This window comes from Gigantopelta aegis, chromosome 6 (genome assembly GCF_016097555.1).
Source record: "Gigantopelta aegis isolate Gae_Host chromosome 6, Gae_host_genome, whole genome shotgun sequence".
NCBI lineage: Eukaryota > Metazoa > Mollusca > Gastropoda > Neomphalida > Peltospiridae > Gigantopelta > Gigantopelta aegis.
Genome location: NC_054704.1, coordinates 22,627,719 through 22,644,767, shown reverse-complemented (window position 1 = coordinate 22,644,767; position 17,049 = coordinate 22,627,719). Strand labels below are relative to the sequence as shown.

The window sequence follows — 17,049 nt, the reverse complement described above, 5'->3', positions numbered from 1 at the left end:
GGCTTGTCGTTTCTGGTCGTCCTTGTCGCATACCTGCCATTTCACCACAATATTTTGCTGTGGCTCTAGACTTACCATTTACACGAATATTATGATGTCACTTCTAGCGTTGTCAAGTGTCCTCCTAGTTGATGCTGACACGACACGTTTATACTCAGTGATCATATCAAATATATTTTGTCTGCAAACTATCGTGACACACACACACACACACACACACACACGCACATACACGCACATTCACACACACATTCACACACACACACACACACACATATTCTTTAAAAGTCAATTATCCTCTTTCAACATGTTCAGTCCTCACCGTTTCGTTCTTAGATATTTCTTTTTGTACTATCAGTATGTTTGTCATATGTTTATAAAGGCTATTGTAACTATAGCTTTGTGCGCAACAATATTTTTTTGGTGTCAATTTCGTATTGAAATAATTATATGCTATGGAGTAAAGTTTTCGGCTATCCAGAATACGAACATAAGTCATTTAGTTTAAACATTTAAAAGTGTCAGTTTACAACACGTTGGGATGAGACGTATTCATAATTTTAGAACTGTCTACGTTTCCATTGAATGGAAGAATGTTTAACGGCACTCCCATCACAGATGAATTCGGCTACTAGGTGTCAGACAAAGGCACATGGAGCAATTAAGATTCATTGAACTCTGTCTTCTGCAGGTTGAGATTTGACAAGCCAGTCATGCGAGAGGCAGTCTATTCTAAAGATTGATAGGAAGGATGTATCATCCTGGAGGATGTTACAGTTATTCTATAGACAAAACCCTATTTCAGTAATTCATGGGAGCGGCCATGATTATGTCAAAACTTGCTTTTGGCTCTATCTTGCTTATAGATACGATTTTGAAATTTTTAAAGTTTGGTTTTGTAACTTTGCTTTTATGCATAATAAATCAATCTAATAAACTTTCCTTTCCTTTCCTTTCCTTTGTCATACTGAAATGCTGTCAATGCTGGTTTCAGTGAAACCTGTTAAGCCTGTGACTTGGAGAGAAACCCGGACGTGTGTATTGATATTCGGTATTTTCCGTGCAATCCTATTGCCCTCGGCGCGTTGCACGTGAATGGAGAAATCAATGTAATTACGACGTATTTATTTCAAAGGTAAAAAAAGCTATCGCCTCTGTTATCGGCAATGCTCCCTTAAACCCTTCACATTATTGATTATGCAATAGTTCATGATCATTGCAACCAATACTGGATTACGCTTTCAAACATAGCTTTTTAATTGGACTGTATCGGATTGGAATGAATTAATGACTGTTTAACGACACCCCAGCACACAATAAACATCGGCTATTGGGTGTCACTCCATCGGATTCGATGATGTAGTTCATACCGATGGCTAACGGGTTAATTTAGTTTCACAAAATAACCTTGAAATATTCACCTTTACTTTAAATGGACTATCGTGAGTTTTCTGCATTGCAAAATGTTTTCGACTAATAAAATTTTAAAACAAATAGTATTACATATTAAAATATATTTCCTTGTTTAAAATATTAGTGTCTGTATATTCAATGTGTTTCTGAGTCCTAATATTTGATGTAGTCCAAACTGGACATACGTACGAAAAAAGATACATATAGGAAATAAAATGAAGTTTGACCTTGTGCAAACACTTAGACGACCAGAAATACGTTTATTATGCAACCGGTAATATTTTATTTAGAGAAATATATTTAATATGTAATTACAGTCGTTAAAGAGTCTCTGATAGATGACATCATCTTGTTGATGATTTATGAAAACTTAAGGATAGTTCATTTAAATAAGTATACATTCGCTTTTCATTGTTTTAGAACATATGTTAAACCACAGTTTCTGTTTCTTTGTTTCCACCATAATCAAAAGTGTTTTAATTGAAACATAGTTTGTTGCTTTTGAAAAAAGAATAAACGAATGGATTAAGCACAAGTTATATAACTTACTAGGCCTTCTCTATAATACATACATTTCACGACAGGGGTATATTTATGCAAATAAATATTATTAAGATCTATATATATATATATATATATAGAGAGAGAGAGAGAGAGAGAGAGAGAGAGAGAGAGAGAGAGAGAGAGAGAGAGAGAGAGAGAGAGAGAGAGAGAGAGAGGGGGAGGGAAATAGAGAAAAGAAGTAATAAATCCATGTGTTCGATAATCAGACATCAGGTTTATTAACGAAACATAAACCAAAACACAAATAAGGCAGCACAATGATTACATAATGGCTACAAAAACAAATACAATGATAACAACAAACAAAAACCTATAAAAAAAAACTGTCAATACATTATGTACTGATTAAAGGAATGAAAAATATTGCATGAAGTCCATTATGATGTTCATCAGGATATAAAGTCTGACTCATCCTAAGCTGAAAAACTTGGCAGCAGTTAGACATAATGACTACCGCAATGGCAAATGCCCGCGGGGATGTGGCGACAAAAAGCTCTTATAAGAAAGCATTTTGATTATGTGAAAATGTTTTGATTGGTCCGGAGAGAATATCTACAAGTGAATTAAAGATAGTTTTTGTACAATTGCATTTCGCGTTTACCAAAGTAGACATCTCAAATATTATCTAGAATGCCTGTAAAACGTATAGTAGTAAGGTTCCTGAAATACTGCAGGAAGACTGACAGCAACAATTAGTAAAGGTTAAACGCTGGATATTGTAGCTATTTAAAGGTTTGTGATCGTGCTGTTTCAATCTATATTTGACAATAATTGAGAACCCAGTAAAGCTATTTAAAAGCTTTTCCTGACTTAATACATGGATAAATTCTGTTATTTGTTATTACTTGGAAACCTCAATTGACAATCTTAACTATATCAGAGATAATTAAAATTATAGGCTAAATGAATGTCGTGCTTGATCGAACAGAATGTTGTGATTTTTAAAGTATTTTATTATTATTATTATTATTATTATTATTATTATTATTATTATTTTGATGTTGAAACTACAGTTAATGGTATACTTTAAAAATATCTCAAGATTTGTTAAATGGAGCTATAAGCGGTTTAACGTGGTGGTTAAATGAATGTATTAAACCCTTTTTTTTATTGAATAGCCAGTGCTAAAAGGAGCACTAGTAATAGACGGTGAATCCACAGACTGCTTTAACGCCCGATTACACTAAGTACGATTAGTCTTACATTCACAGTCACAACAGACTAAGTAAAGGTGAAGCAGCTGATGAAAACGACCACTCTGGACAGTTTTATTTCCATGATTATCACAACCGTCCTTAGTCTAAAATGTCTAGTTGGAAGGGGGCAGTGAAAAACAAATTATGTTGATGGTTATCACAACCGTCCTTAGGCTAAAATGTCTAGTTGGAATGGAGCAGTGAAAAACAAATTATGTTGGTGGTTATCACAACCGTCCTTAGGCTAAAATGTCTAGTTGGAAAGGGGCAGTGAAAAACAAATTATGTTGGTGCTTATCACAACCGTCCTTAGGCTAAAATGTCTAGTTGGAAGGGGGCAGTGAAAAACAAATTATGTTCGTGGTTATCACAACCGTCCTTAGGCTAAAATGTCTAGTTGGAAGTGGGCAGTGAAAAACAAATTATGTTCGTGGTTATCACAACCGTCCTTAGGCTAAAATGTCTAGTTGGAATGGGACAGCGAAAAACAAATTATGTTCGTGGTTATCACAACCGTCCTTAGGCTAAAATTTCTAGTTGGAATGGGGCAGCGAAAAACAAATTATGTTCGTGGTTATCACAACCGTCCTTAGGCTAAAATGTCTAGTTGGAAGTGGGCAGTGAAAAACAAATTATGTTGATGATTATCACAAACGTCCTTAGGCTAAAATGTCTAGTTGGAAGTGGGCAGTGAAAAACAAATTATGTTGATGATTATCACAACCGTCCTTAGGCTAAAATGTCTAGTTGGAAGGGGGCAGTGAAAAACAAATTATGTTGATGATTATCACAACCGTCCTTAGGCTAAAATGTCTAGTTGGAAGGGGGCAGCGAAAAACAAATTATGTTCGTGGTTATCACAACCGTCCTTCGGCTAAAATGTCTAATTGGAAGGGGGCAGTGAAAAACAAACTATGTTGATGATTATCACAACCGTCCTTAGGCTAAAATGTCTAGTTGGAAGTGGGCAGTGAAAAACAAATTAAGTTGATGGTTATCACAACCGTCCTTGCTAACATTTACGAAATAGACATAATTGCAACATTTGACAAACAAAATTCACTAACCGTCGGACATAGCAATATTTTTTATTTACTAGCCAAACATTGAATATTACTAGCCATGGGAGTGGGGCTACCATAATCTAGAAGCTCTGGCCTTAATATATTTCATCCCTTTTGCACCGCCCATAGGAGGAATGCCATTTCCTCTGTGTGTGTGTGTGTGTGTGTGTGTGTGTGTGTGTGTGTGCGCGCGCGTGCATTATCATGTCGATGCGTCAGTGGTGAGGTCCTCTTTGTATGTGATCACGAGTTACAAAATAGTGTATGAATGACTGAATGATTTCTTAAAAATTAATATGTATCATCATAATTTGCTATTTCGCAACATTTTAAAAACATTTATTTTCCATTTGCACGCATTCGTTCTTTTTATTGATCATGCTATTAGATACGACGTATCGATCGTCCTTGGGTGGGTTGGTATGTCATTTTGACAAAAAATACACACAACTAATTATCGATTGCTTTTGTCTGTCTACACAGCTGACAACAATGAAGATGTTTTGATTTAACTAGAAATTTAATACACACTTTCTTAAAAAAATATCCTAAATGCTTATCACAGTGTTACGAAGTTCACCAGTAATTAAATTGTTTGCCTTTGTCGTGTTATGCTTGTGTAATATCTCAATAGGAAAGACAATTTCAACTTTGAACGGTAATTTAATTTCACATAATCCCCGAAGGAAATTTTTCTAGGATGCGAATTGAATTATCTTCTTATAATTTGTGTTGAAGGACACTTTGAACGTTTTGTAGATGGAGGTTTCCACACTGAGTTTACCAGTGGGATTGCTGTTAATTAAGATGCCTTTCAGGTTAAGCAGAGTGGATACTATTAAGTTATCCTTTCAAACAAAAATTCAAGGTGAAGCATGCATTACTGCAGATAAGAAAAAGAGACATTGCGATCAATAGAATAACATTGAGAGCGTCTCAAAGATGAGAAAAAGAGACATTGCGATCAATAGAATAACATTGAGAGCGTCTCAAAGATGAATAAAGAGACATTGCGATCAATAGAATAACATTGAGAGCGTCTCAAAGATGAGAAAAAGAGACATTGCTATCAATAGAATAACATTGAGAGCGTCTCAAAGATGAGAAAAAGAGACATTGCGATCAATAGAATAACATTGAGAGTTTCTCAAAGATGAATAAAGAGACATTGCGATCAATAGAATAACATTGAGAGCGTCTCAAAGATGAGAAAAAGAGACATTGCGATCAATAGAATAACACTGAGAGCGTCTCAAAGATGAATAAAGAGACATTGCGATCAAGAGAATAACATTGAGAGCGTCTCAAAGATGAGAAAAAGAGACATTGCGATCAATAGAATAAAATTGAGAGCGTCTCAAAGATGAATAAAGAGACATTGCGATCAACAGAATAACATTGAAAGTGTCTCAAAGATGAGAAAAAGAGACATTGCGATCAACAGAATAACATTGAGAGCATCTCAAAGATGAGAAAAAGAGACATTGCGATCAATAGAATAACATTGAGAGTGACTCAAAGATGAGAAAAAGAGACATTGCGATCAATAGAATAACATTGAGAGCGTCTCAAAGATGAATAAAGAGACATTGCGATCAATAGAATAACATTGAGAGCGTCTCAAAGATGAGAAAAAGAGACATTGCGATCAATAGAATAACATTGAGAGCATCTCAAAGATGAGAAAAAGAGACATTGCGATCAATAGAATAACATTGAGAGTGTCTCAAAGATGAATAAAGAGACATTGTGATCAATAGAATAACACTGAGAGCGTCTCAAAGATGAGAAAAAGAGACATTGCGATCAATAGAATAACATCGAGAGTGTCTCAAAGATGAGAAAAAGAGACATTGCGATGAATAGAATAACATTGAGAGCGTCTCAAAGATGAATAAACAGACATTGCGATCAACAGAATAACATTGAGAGTGTCTCAAAGATGAATAAAGAGACAATGCGATCAACAGAACAACATTGAGAGCGTCTCAAAGATGAGAAAGAGAGACATTGCGATGAATAGAATAACATTGAGAGCGTCTCAAAGATGAATAAAGAGACATTGCGATCAACAGAATAACATTGAGAGCGTCTCAAAGATGAATAAAGAGACAATGCGATCAATAGAACAACATTGAGAGCATCTCAAAGATGAGAAAGAGAGACATTGCGATCAATAGAATAACATTGAGAGCGTCTCAAATATGAATAAAGAGACATTGCGATCAATAGAATAACATTGAGAGCGTCTCAAAGATGAGAAAAAGAGACATTGTGATCAATAGAATAACATTGAGAGCGTCTCAAAGATGAGAAAAAGAGACATTGCGATCAATAGAATAACATAGAGAGCGTCTCAAAGATGAGAAAAAGAGACATTGCGATCAATAGAATAACATTGAGAGCGTCTCAAAGATGAGAAAAAGAGACATTGCGATCAATAGAACAACATTGAGAGCGTCTCAAAGATGAGAAAAAGAGACATTGCGATCAATAGAATAACATTGAGAGTGTCTCAAAGATGAATAAAGAGACATTGCTATCAACAGAATAACATTGAGAGCGTCTCAAAGATGAATAAAGAGACATTGCGATCAATAGAACAACATTGAGAGCGTCTCAAAGATGAGAAAAAGAGACATTGCGATCAGTAGAATAACATTGAGAGTGTCTCAAAGATGAATAAAGAGACATTGCGATCAATAGAATAACATTGAGAGCGCCTCAAAGATGAGAAAAAGAGACATTGCGATCAATAGAATAACATTGAGAGCATCTCAAAGATGAGAAAAAGAGACATTGCGATCAATAGAATAACATTGAGAGCGTCTCAAAGATGAGAAAAAGAGACATTGCGATCAATAGAATAACACTGAGAGCGTCTCAAAGATGAATAAAGAGACATTGCGATCAATAGAACAACACTGAGAGCGTCTCAAAGATGAATAAAGAGATATTGCGATCAATAGAACAACACTGAGAGCGTCTCAAAGATGAATAAAGAGATATTGCGATCAATAGAACAACACTGAGAGCGTCTCAAAGATGAATAAAGAAGGACATATTTTATTTAAGGGGCGGGACATAGCCCAGTGGTAAAGCGTTCGCTTGATGCACAGTCGGTCTGGGATCGACCCCAATCGGTGGGCCCATTGGGCTATTTCCTGTCTTAGCCGGTGCACCACGACTGGTATAGCAAAGACCGTGGTGTGTGCTATCCTGTATTTGGGATGGTGCATGTAAAAGATCCCTTCCTACCAATGGAAAAATATAGCGGGCAGGCCTTTCTAAGGCGATATGCCAGAATTACCAAATGTTTGAATCAATAGCCGATGATTAACAAATCAATGTGCTCTAGTGGTGTCGTTAAACAAAAGAAACTATAACTTTATTTTATTTAACGACGCACGCAACACAGTTTAATTACGGTTATATGGTGTCGGACATATGGTTAAGAACCACAGATATTAGTAGAGAGGAAACCCGCTTTCGCCTCTTTTTATGGGCTACTCTTTCCACTAATTGAAAGTGTGGTGTGTAACTCAGTGGTCAACCGCGTGTCAAAGGTGTGTGTTTTGAGGAAGGGGGGGGGGGGGGTAGGGGTCGAACCCCACTGCTTCAAGAAATTATCTTTTTAAATGTATTTTTCGTGGTGCATGACACGACTACCCTACAGTCTTTGCTCGCCACTGTCTAGATATCCCTTCACAATTTCCTGGAGTACAACACTACCCTGACATTCGATCCTCCTGAAGCTATGCGGTTCTCACTTGAGTTCTTGTAAACAGAACATTGGTTTTTGGTTTTTTATTTTTTTTTAAAGAAAATTAAATAATATTTCAATTCGTCGTTTTTGTTTCATATGTTAGATTGTTTTAGATATAAAGTAAAGTCAACTTTTTACTTTGGCTTTGTTGGTACTTTACGCATTTTTCTACCACCATCTCATCCACCAACCACACTAATGCAATCATTTTTGGATTAGTCCTTGTAGGGTCTATCCTGAGTTTTCGGCGATTGCAAAGAAGATGTCGACTAAAAGAGACATTTTAACGACTGTAATTACAAATTATTTTGTTTTTGCTATATGTTGAACATGTTTCTGATCGTCCTTTTGTTTGCACTAGATCACGTTTTTTTAATCGAAATTATTGGGATACAAAATCTAGTTTGGGCTACTTACAAATATTAGGCCAATCTTAAACACATTGAATATAGAGACACTGATATTATAAAAAAAAGAAAATGTAATTAATAATTATATAATACTAGTCGTTAAAAAAGTGTTACATCTTACAATACAGCAAACTCCGGATAGTCCGGTTAAGTGATCCCTTATACCAATTTAACATACTGTGCTATACCATTGGTCGATGTTTCATTGGCATGGACATTGGAAAAGCTTTGATCTGTCAGATTGCGTGTATCACTGCAGATGAGAAAATGAGACATTGCAATCAACAGAATAACCGTGAGAGCTTTACAAAGATTAATAAAGAATTACATATTTTATTTAAGGAGCGGGATATAGCCCAGTAGTAAAACGGTCGCTTGGTGTGCGGTCGGTCTGGGATCGATCCCCATCGTGTGGGCCCATTGGGCTATTTCTTGTCTCATCAGGTGTACCACGACTAGTACAAGACCGTATTATGTGCTATCCTGTATGTGGGATGGTGCATATAAAAGATCCCTTGCTGTTAATGGAAAAATGTAGCGGGTTTTCGTTCTAAGACTATATATCAGAATTATCACAAATTGAAAGTGTGGTATGTAACTCAGTGCTTAGCTGCATGTCCAGAGGTGTGTGTGTTGGGGGAGGGGGATAGAGGTCGAACCCCACTGCTTCAAGAAATTATCTTTTTTAAATGTATTTATCGTGGGGCGCATGACCCGACTATCCTAAGAACTTTGCTCGCCACTGTCAAGACATCGCTGCACAATTTCCTGGAGTACAGAGCTACCCTGACATTCGATCCACCTAAAGCTATGCTGTTCTCACTTGAGTTCATGTAAACATGACTTCGTTTGTTGTTGTTTTTTTGTTTTTTTCTGTTGTTGTTGTTGTTGGGTTTTTTTTTGGGGGGAGGTGTTACAGAAAATTGAATAATGTTTCAATTCGTCGTTTTTGTTTCATATGTTAGATTGTTTTAGATATAAAGTAAAGTCAACCTTTTACTTTAGCTTTGTTGATACTTTATGAATTTTTCTACCACCATCTCATCCACCAACCACACCAATAATTTTTGGATTAGTTCTTAAAGGGACTATCCAGAGTTTTCGGCGATTGCTAAGAAGAAGTCGACTAACAGAGACTTTTTAACGACTGTAATTACATATTAAATATCTTTTCTTAACAAAATACTAGAGGTTATATGTTAAACGTGTTTCTGATCGTCCCTGTGTTTGCTTTTTGTCCGAAATTATTGGAATACCAAATCCAGTTTGGGCTCTTTACAAATATTATAACGATCAGAAACATGTTGAATATACAGACGCTGATATTCTAGACACGAAAATGTATTTAACGGATCTCTTATACCAAGTTAACATACATTGCTATACCATTAGTCATTGACATGGAAATTGGAAAAGGTTTGATTTTGTCCGATCTCGAGACTTGAAGAAATTGCATTCTCAAAGCTGACAAATATCGTCATGTCGGAAACCTGTCGGTCCATATAGCTTTCCCTTTGTGTCTAATGAGAAACCTTTTATCGGTTTAAATTGGAACTTTGAATGATGCCACCAATAAGGTTGTGAAATAAAATGAGTTATTTCCATACTTTTAAATCAACCGGTTTAGTTTCGTTGTTAGTTGTGAGTAACTGAAGCGGCTGTCATCAACCTTTAATCAGACAATGTTAAACATTCAACTATTATTATAATATTCGTTAGACAAAGCCATGCGCACTCTTTAATAATTCAACAGGTTGAATTTTTCCATCGCAGAACTTTTGTGTATTACAAACAATAGACAGTTAGCCAGTATCGAAAATGTTGAGAGGCCGTACCGTCTGTAGGGATACAAAAAGTCTGTTTTGTTTAATGACTCCACTAGAGGACATTGATTTTGTGATTTTTTTATTAATCATCGGCTATTGGATGTTAAACGTTTGGTAACTTTGACATGTGATTTTTCCATTACTAGCAAGGCATATTTTATATACACTATCCCACAGACAGGACATCACATGGTCTTTGATATACCAGTCGTGGTGCACTAGCCGGAACGAGAAATAGTCCAATGGACCCACCGACGGGGATTGATCTTAAACCGACCGCACGTCAAGCGAGAGATTTACCACTGGGCTACGTGCCGCCCCTGTAGGGACACATGCTAAAAGTGATTTTTGACGAGGCTGGCACCCCTAAAAGTGATTTTTGACCAGGCTGGCACCCCTAAAAGTACGGGAAAGGATGTACCTTATTTAAGGATGTGCGCTCGCCTCAAGTGCGATAGGTCTAAGGATCGATTACCCTCTACGGATTCGAGTTTTTCTTGTCCTAATCAGTACCCCACGACTGGTATATCACAGGTCGAGGTATGTACTGACCTGTCTATACATGTAAAATATTACTTGCTGCTCTATTGTTAGTATCGACACATATATGTTGAGGAAACGTTTCCTGTCTCTTTCTCTCGACCATGTGTCAAAATACCCATATGTTGGACACCGATTTAGCTTTAGTTTAAGAATGTCCCGATGTGTCGTTAATTAAACAAGCATTCCTTACCTTCCCTAAACATATAATATAGGCGACAGCCTAAGAGAACTGACTACATATACTGCGTGCACTTATAACGGGGTGGGACGTAGCCCAGTGGTAAAGCGTTCGCTTGATGCGCGGTTGGTCTGGGATCGATCCCCGTCAGTGGACCATTGGGCTATTTCTGGTTCCAGCCAGTGCTCCACAATTGGTGTAACAAAAGCCGTGGTATGTACTATCATGTCTGTGGGACGGTGCATATAAAAGATTCCTTGCTGTTAATCGAAAAGAGTAGCCCATGAAGTGGCGACAGCGGGTTTCCTCTCTTAATACCTGTGTGGTCCTTAACCGTATGTCCGACGCCATATAACCAACCATAAATAAAATGTGTTAAGTGTGTCGTTAAATAAAACAGTTCCTTCATTCCTTCTTTTATAACATACCGGATAGATATAATGATTACATACGTATCAGCATTCACTGTTATGGTAGATTTTTTTGTCTCGTAATCTTATAGCTTGGACTAAGATAGAACACCAGTTATTTATGAATCTTCAGCTGAGATTTATGCATACCAGCTCCTGGCATGTTAAATGTCCAACTATGGTTTAAAAATAAAGAAAGATCAGATGATTTTAGTCTCAAGGAAATTACAAGTAATTATAAAGAGGACTCATTTTAAATAGTTTGAGTTTAATCTTTTTCTTACACACCCGTTGATGACAACACCATGCGTTATTTTATTTTTGGTTACACATGTACGTGTGTTAACAATTCCAAGACATACGACTGGCTGCTCCTAGGTGATGACCAGGTCACCAATGTCATACAACCAATGAAAAACTACACAATGGAAATCTATTAGACTGTGACGTATATTTAACCTGACATTAATGTGTCTGTGACACGTAAGTCAGCTACAAGTGCAACGGCTGTAAATAACTTTTAGTCGAAAAAAATGTAAAAATTTGCTTAAAACCTGGTTGTTGTGGATATGTAAGAAATAGAATAATACATTCGTGTCCGTTACATACCATTTATCTCACAACTCGTTGCTTAAAAACGTATCAAACTCGCTTTCGCTCGTTAGTAACATTTAAAAACAACTCGTGAGTTAAAATGGTATCTAACGGCCACTCGTGTATTATTCTCTATGTGTTACGTCCAGCATAATATGCCCAAAATGTTCACACCTATACAAACCACACCCAAGCATATATTTATGGAAACTTTACTCACCAAACCTTACAAAATTCCTCATTTGAATCAAGTCTTAACTATTAAATTTTAAAAAATCAGCTTGTTTGAAAATTACCCGAATTGCCCTACTTTTTTCACAGCCTTATTACAGCTAAACCGTTTGCACTCCTAGTGGAAAAGCAAATGTAATTTTTTTTTTTAAATCCTTGGTTATCAATAAGCTTAAGAATTTACTTCATATTCCCAATAATTACCCTTCAAACATGGATATATGCAAAAACAAGTGAACTATTTGCATGTATACTGCTACCTAAAGATTGTAGTAAACCATTATTAGAAATGGAACATTTTAAACAGTCACAACATGAAGGTTTTATCGAAATATGACATTACAGCCCCACACTAATCTGTTCAAGTGGACATTTTAGTTTCATCGTAAAGTATTTAAATGCTGTATTGATTAGCTTTTAAATTTGTTTTTTTACATGCGAAAACAAGTCCAAGGTCCTTACAATTAGTTGCCAAGATGTTGTCTGATTCTGAAAGTGACAGATGGATTGTTATCACATAGCACCCGTACAATACTGCACGTTATTGCGAGCTTCGACACGCACTCATTTTGATATAAGTTCAATAACACATAAAACTCAGGAGTGAAATAAATCCGAATTGATCGAGGGTGAAAGTACACAATCGATTTTGCCAACTGTGGAATGCCTTGGCGCCATCGAACTTATTTGCAAGGCGGTAGACAGAATAAATTTTTGAAAAAAAAAGACTTGTTAGTTGTTGTTCAATCCCTATAGACTGAAGATGGTATTCTTCTCGTATCGACTCATGTCTGTAATGATTTAGATGATCTCAATCGAATGTTTTCTCCGACAGATAAAGAGAAATATGTCATCCATGTTGCACACGACTATGCCATGTCGGTATTCCTGTCTTCGTACTGGCACCAAATTATAAGCTATTTTAAGTTGGAAGATGCTAAATCGGGAGATTGGTTTTTCAAACTGACAGAGACTCTGAATAGCACGCACTGACAACAATGTTGGATACAAAATAGCTGAAGTTTCAACGGTGCTGAGATGTTGTTAAATTTAAAGAAAAAAACATTTTCCTCTTTAAGACACAAACAAGTATGGTAGGTGAGCTTTATTTTATTTTATTTGTTTCGGCCTAGAATCACCGGTATATATTAATATAAACAAATCGAAAAACCCCAGCAACATCAGCAACAAAACAAAAAATAAATTAATTAAAAAACAAAAACAAACAAACAACAACAACAACAACTTATGTCAGCCCTTTTTCTAAGTATGGTCGGCTTCCCGGAGACTTGAATGCTTTAAGGATACAACAGGGATCGTGCTAATAAAGCTTTAAAGTGTAAATCCAGGGCATTCATATAATCATTGCAAATAACACGCAGTAAACGTCTGGAGACTCTGCTAAATTCCTGAGTCTAGACTTTATGGTTTTATAAAGATGGACACGTGGTTGTCTTGCTCAAAACTCATATTTCACATTACATCACTGATTAATCTGAAATGGTTGCAAACTGAGTCGCGATCGGTTCAACTGGTATAACAGTTTATTCTGCTTGAAAAACGAACTCGTAAAACTTCTCAGACACGCCGTGCCCAAATCATGAATCACTGAGATCAAAGGCAGCCTGTACTCTTGGTGTAATCATTTATATTACTCGTAGAATAAGACGCACGTTTGTAGTCAATCCTCAATGTCAATATATATTAATTTGATGATGAAGCAAAATATGTAGAAAAATCACGTTACTGTAAAATATTTTGACTGCTTCGTAGTTGGGTGTACTTCCTCTAGTGGCACCCATTGAGCTATTAGTATTTTCAGCCAGGGCACCACAGCTGGTGTAACAAAGGCCGTGATATGTACTATCCTGTCTTTGGGATGTTGCATATAGAAGATCCTTTTCTACTGATGGAAAAATGTAGCGGGTTTCCTCAATGATACTATACGTCGAAATTACTAAATGTTTGACATACAGTAGCCAATGATTACCAAATCAATGTTCTCTAGTGGTGTTGTTAAATAAAAACAAACTTTAACGTTTTCTTTATTAATCTTATTAAACTCTCAAGGTATGTACTATCCTGTCTTTGGGATGCTGCACATAAAACAGGCCCGTAGGAACGACTTTGGGTGTGTGTGGGGGGGGGGGGGGGGGCACTGACGGATCGGGTACAAACTCTATATTAGATTTTGGTTACAATGGCAAACATTCATGTGATAAAAAAAAGTCTCACAAGTGTGTGTGTGTGTGTAGGGGGAGGGGGGGGGGGGGCACGTGCGCGGCGACAGCGGGTTTTCTGTGTAGTTCTTAACTATATGTCCTACGACATATAACCGTAAACTTAAACCTGTGTTGAGTGAGTCCTTAAATAAAACCGTCCTTCTTCCTTCCTCCATAGTTAATCAAATTTCCTTTGCGTTGATATTGGTTGTCCTCTCGTTACTGTAGCTGTACAGTTCTGTCTATAATGTATAAACTTAAGGGACTTGCGAACACATATATTGAATCTTTCGACTGAGGTAATAAAGTTATTTTATTGCAACGTCTTTACACGGCATCTATATTCCCTTGTGAAACATTGCCAATGAAACATGGAAGAATCAGACAGCGTCTTTCCTTTTATGAATTGGCCGTCAGTGTTTGGCGCCAAAATTTGTGGATTCTGACACGCATACACAAATATTACAATGAAACAATAAACACTGTTCTTCTCCATCTGGGTTAATATTAGAATATTACTTCGTTTAATACACCAGTTAAAGATGCAATATCGCTTCCTTGTCTTATAACATCCTTTTGAAATGCAACATACAAATACGTGTATTTTTGGTATTAACCATAAGCGTACGGGCTCCCCGAGTTTTTTTTGTTTTGGTGGGGGGGGGGGGGGGGGGCAGCCTGGATAACAGCATTTATTCATAATAGCATTACTACCAACAGCTATATGTAGGTTTGCATTTTTTTCACGGTATACAACGTATTAATAAATATGGGTAGAGTGATGGAAATACATGTTCAAAAGGTTTCAGGCCAGCTCATTTTGTTCAAATATCTCTGTCGTTTTTGCCCGAATTAAACATTTTGCTTCAGCATTGGGAGGGGAAGTTGTCACCAACCCCGACCCATGTTTCCTACGCCGTTGTCTACTAAAGTTCGCCTTTAACGTCTTGATACGACGCAGTGGTCTGCCGCCATGTTTTAATACATTCTTACAGTGAATAGAGGGAAAGACATATCCCGCTTTCTTGACCTAGATTGGTCAGAACTGCATCTAAAGGATTTGTATTGGCATGACAAGGGAAGAAGAAAAAAGGAAAACAGTGTCTTCGAGATTGCCAGTTTAACAACATAATTATATTAGTTTGGTTTCCAAAACAGAGAAATATGCGAATTTACTGCTGTCATGTGGATTCCATCCTTTATAATACTTCTTATAACAATGATTTATTTATGCTATGGAGTCAGCAATACGAGTAGCAATTCAACAGATTCCGCTCGGTATTGCCGAGTGCCATTTTCGCAAATCTGTGAGATAAAACGCTTGCCAGTGTTATAGCTGACTAATAATTGTACTATTATTTGTCATATTTATCTCCTATAATTGGAATTATCGATTTTTAGTAAAGCAGTATTTACTGTCTATTATGGAAATTTTAGGAAATGTCAGTTTATGTTAAGGAATCCAACGATTTTTATAATAAACGTTTTTATAATTTTGCATTTTTCTAAACCAAATTCTGTACATTTGTTTCTGTATGGAAGGCCATTGAATTAAAACTAAATGGGGGCATGTATTACCAATACCAGCTATCCAACCAAAAATGTTGTTTGGCTTCATCTGCTTTAGTTACAAATGACAGTACGTCCAACATATTGAAATTCACTTGACGCCACCCCAAGCCATCTTTTCGAAAAGAAACTCCTGGCCAGGTTTGCTTCAATTTAATAAGGACACATTGGTCATTTAGTGCATTACTCCGGGCGCCCATAAACTTGATCAGAAGCAGACACGAATTATATTCCCTCACATGTTTATCTTTCATTTCAACTGTCGTCTGCTTCTTTCAGGGGAACTTCACGTGCCGCTCGAAGTGTGCGGAGCTGTAGTGAAGCGGGAGCTGGACTTCTGGCAGATGAACGAGTCCGAGATCAAGGCCTGCTGCTGGCGGCACTACAGGTCGTACATCGAGAACCAGCGCATCCTCGACTCGTTTGACAACAGTCTGAAGAAAGAGCAGTTTAGCGTGGATCTCGATCAGATGACGGGCTGGAAGCGCTTCCAGATGAAGATCTGGCTCATTCTGGACCACCCAAGGACATCGAGGACAGCCATGGTGTGTATGGATTCATTATCGACCTCCATGCTTCACTTCTGCGCATTATTGTTTTCATTCTTCCAGAAATTATCATGTGGGGTGAGAAGGAAACGTTTTGTTTTGATAATGCCCATAGCTACAAGATTCAAATAAACTATAGGTGCATTTCATGCTTATATTCAATTAAGATTCAAACATGCGTTTCTGGCCACACACCTTAGATATATGGGCTGTGTGTCTAGAACAGAAAGAAAGAAAGAAATGTTTATTTAGCGACGCATTCAACACGTTTTAATTTGCGACGGACATATGGTTAAGGACCACAGAGTTAATTAGAGAGAGGAAGCCCTCTGCCGCCACTTCATAGGTTACTCTTTTTCGATAAACAGCAAGGGATCTTTGATATACAGTATCCCACAGCCAAGATAGTACAAACCACGGCCTTTGTTACACCAGTTGTGAAGCACTCGCTGAAATGAAAGATATCCCATTGAGCTCATTGACGAGAATCAGTCCTCTGATAATTATACAATAGA

General features: G+C 37.0%; 1 protein-coding gene across 1 annotated transcript in view; it reads left to right on the top strand.

Moving 5' to 3' along the window:
- LOC121376407 (potassium voltage-gated channel protein Shaw-like) overlaps positions 1 to 17,049 on the top strand; it is a 65,356-nt gene that overhangs the window by 22,681 nt on the left and 25,626 nt on the right. The window contains exon 2 of the mRNA XM_041504271.1: positions 16,266 to 16,531. Within this exon, the coding sequence (XP_041360205.1) occupies positions 16,266 to 16,531 (266 nt within the window). The remainder of the gene's footprint in view (positions 1 to 16,265; positions 16,532 to 17,049) is intronic.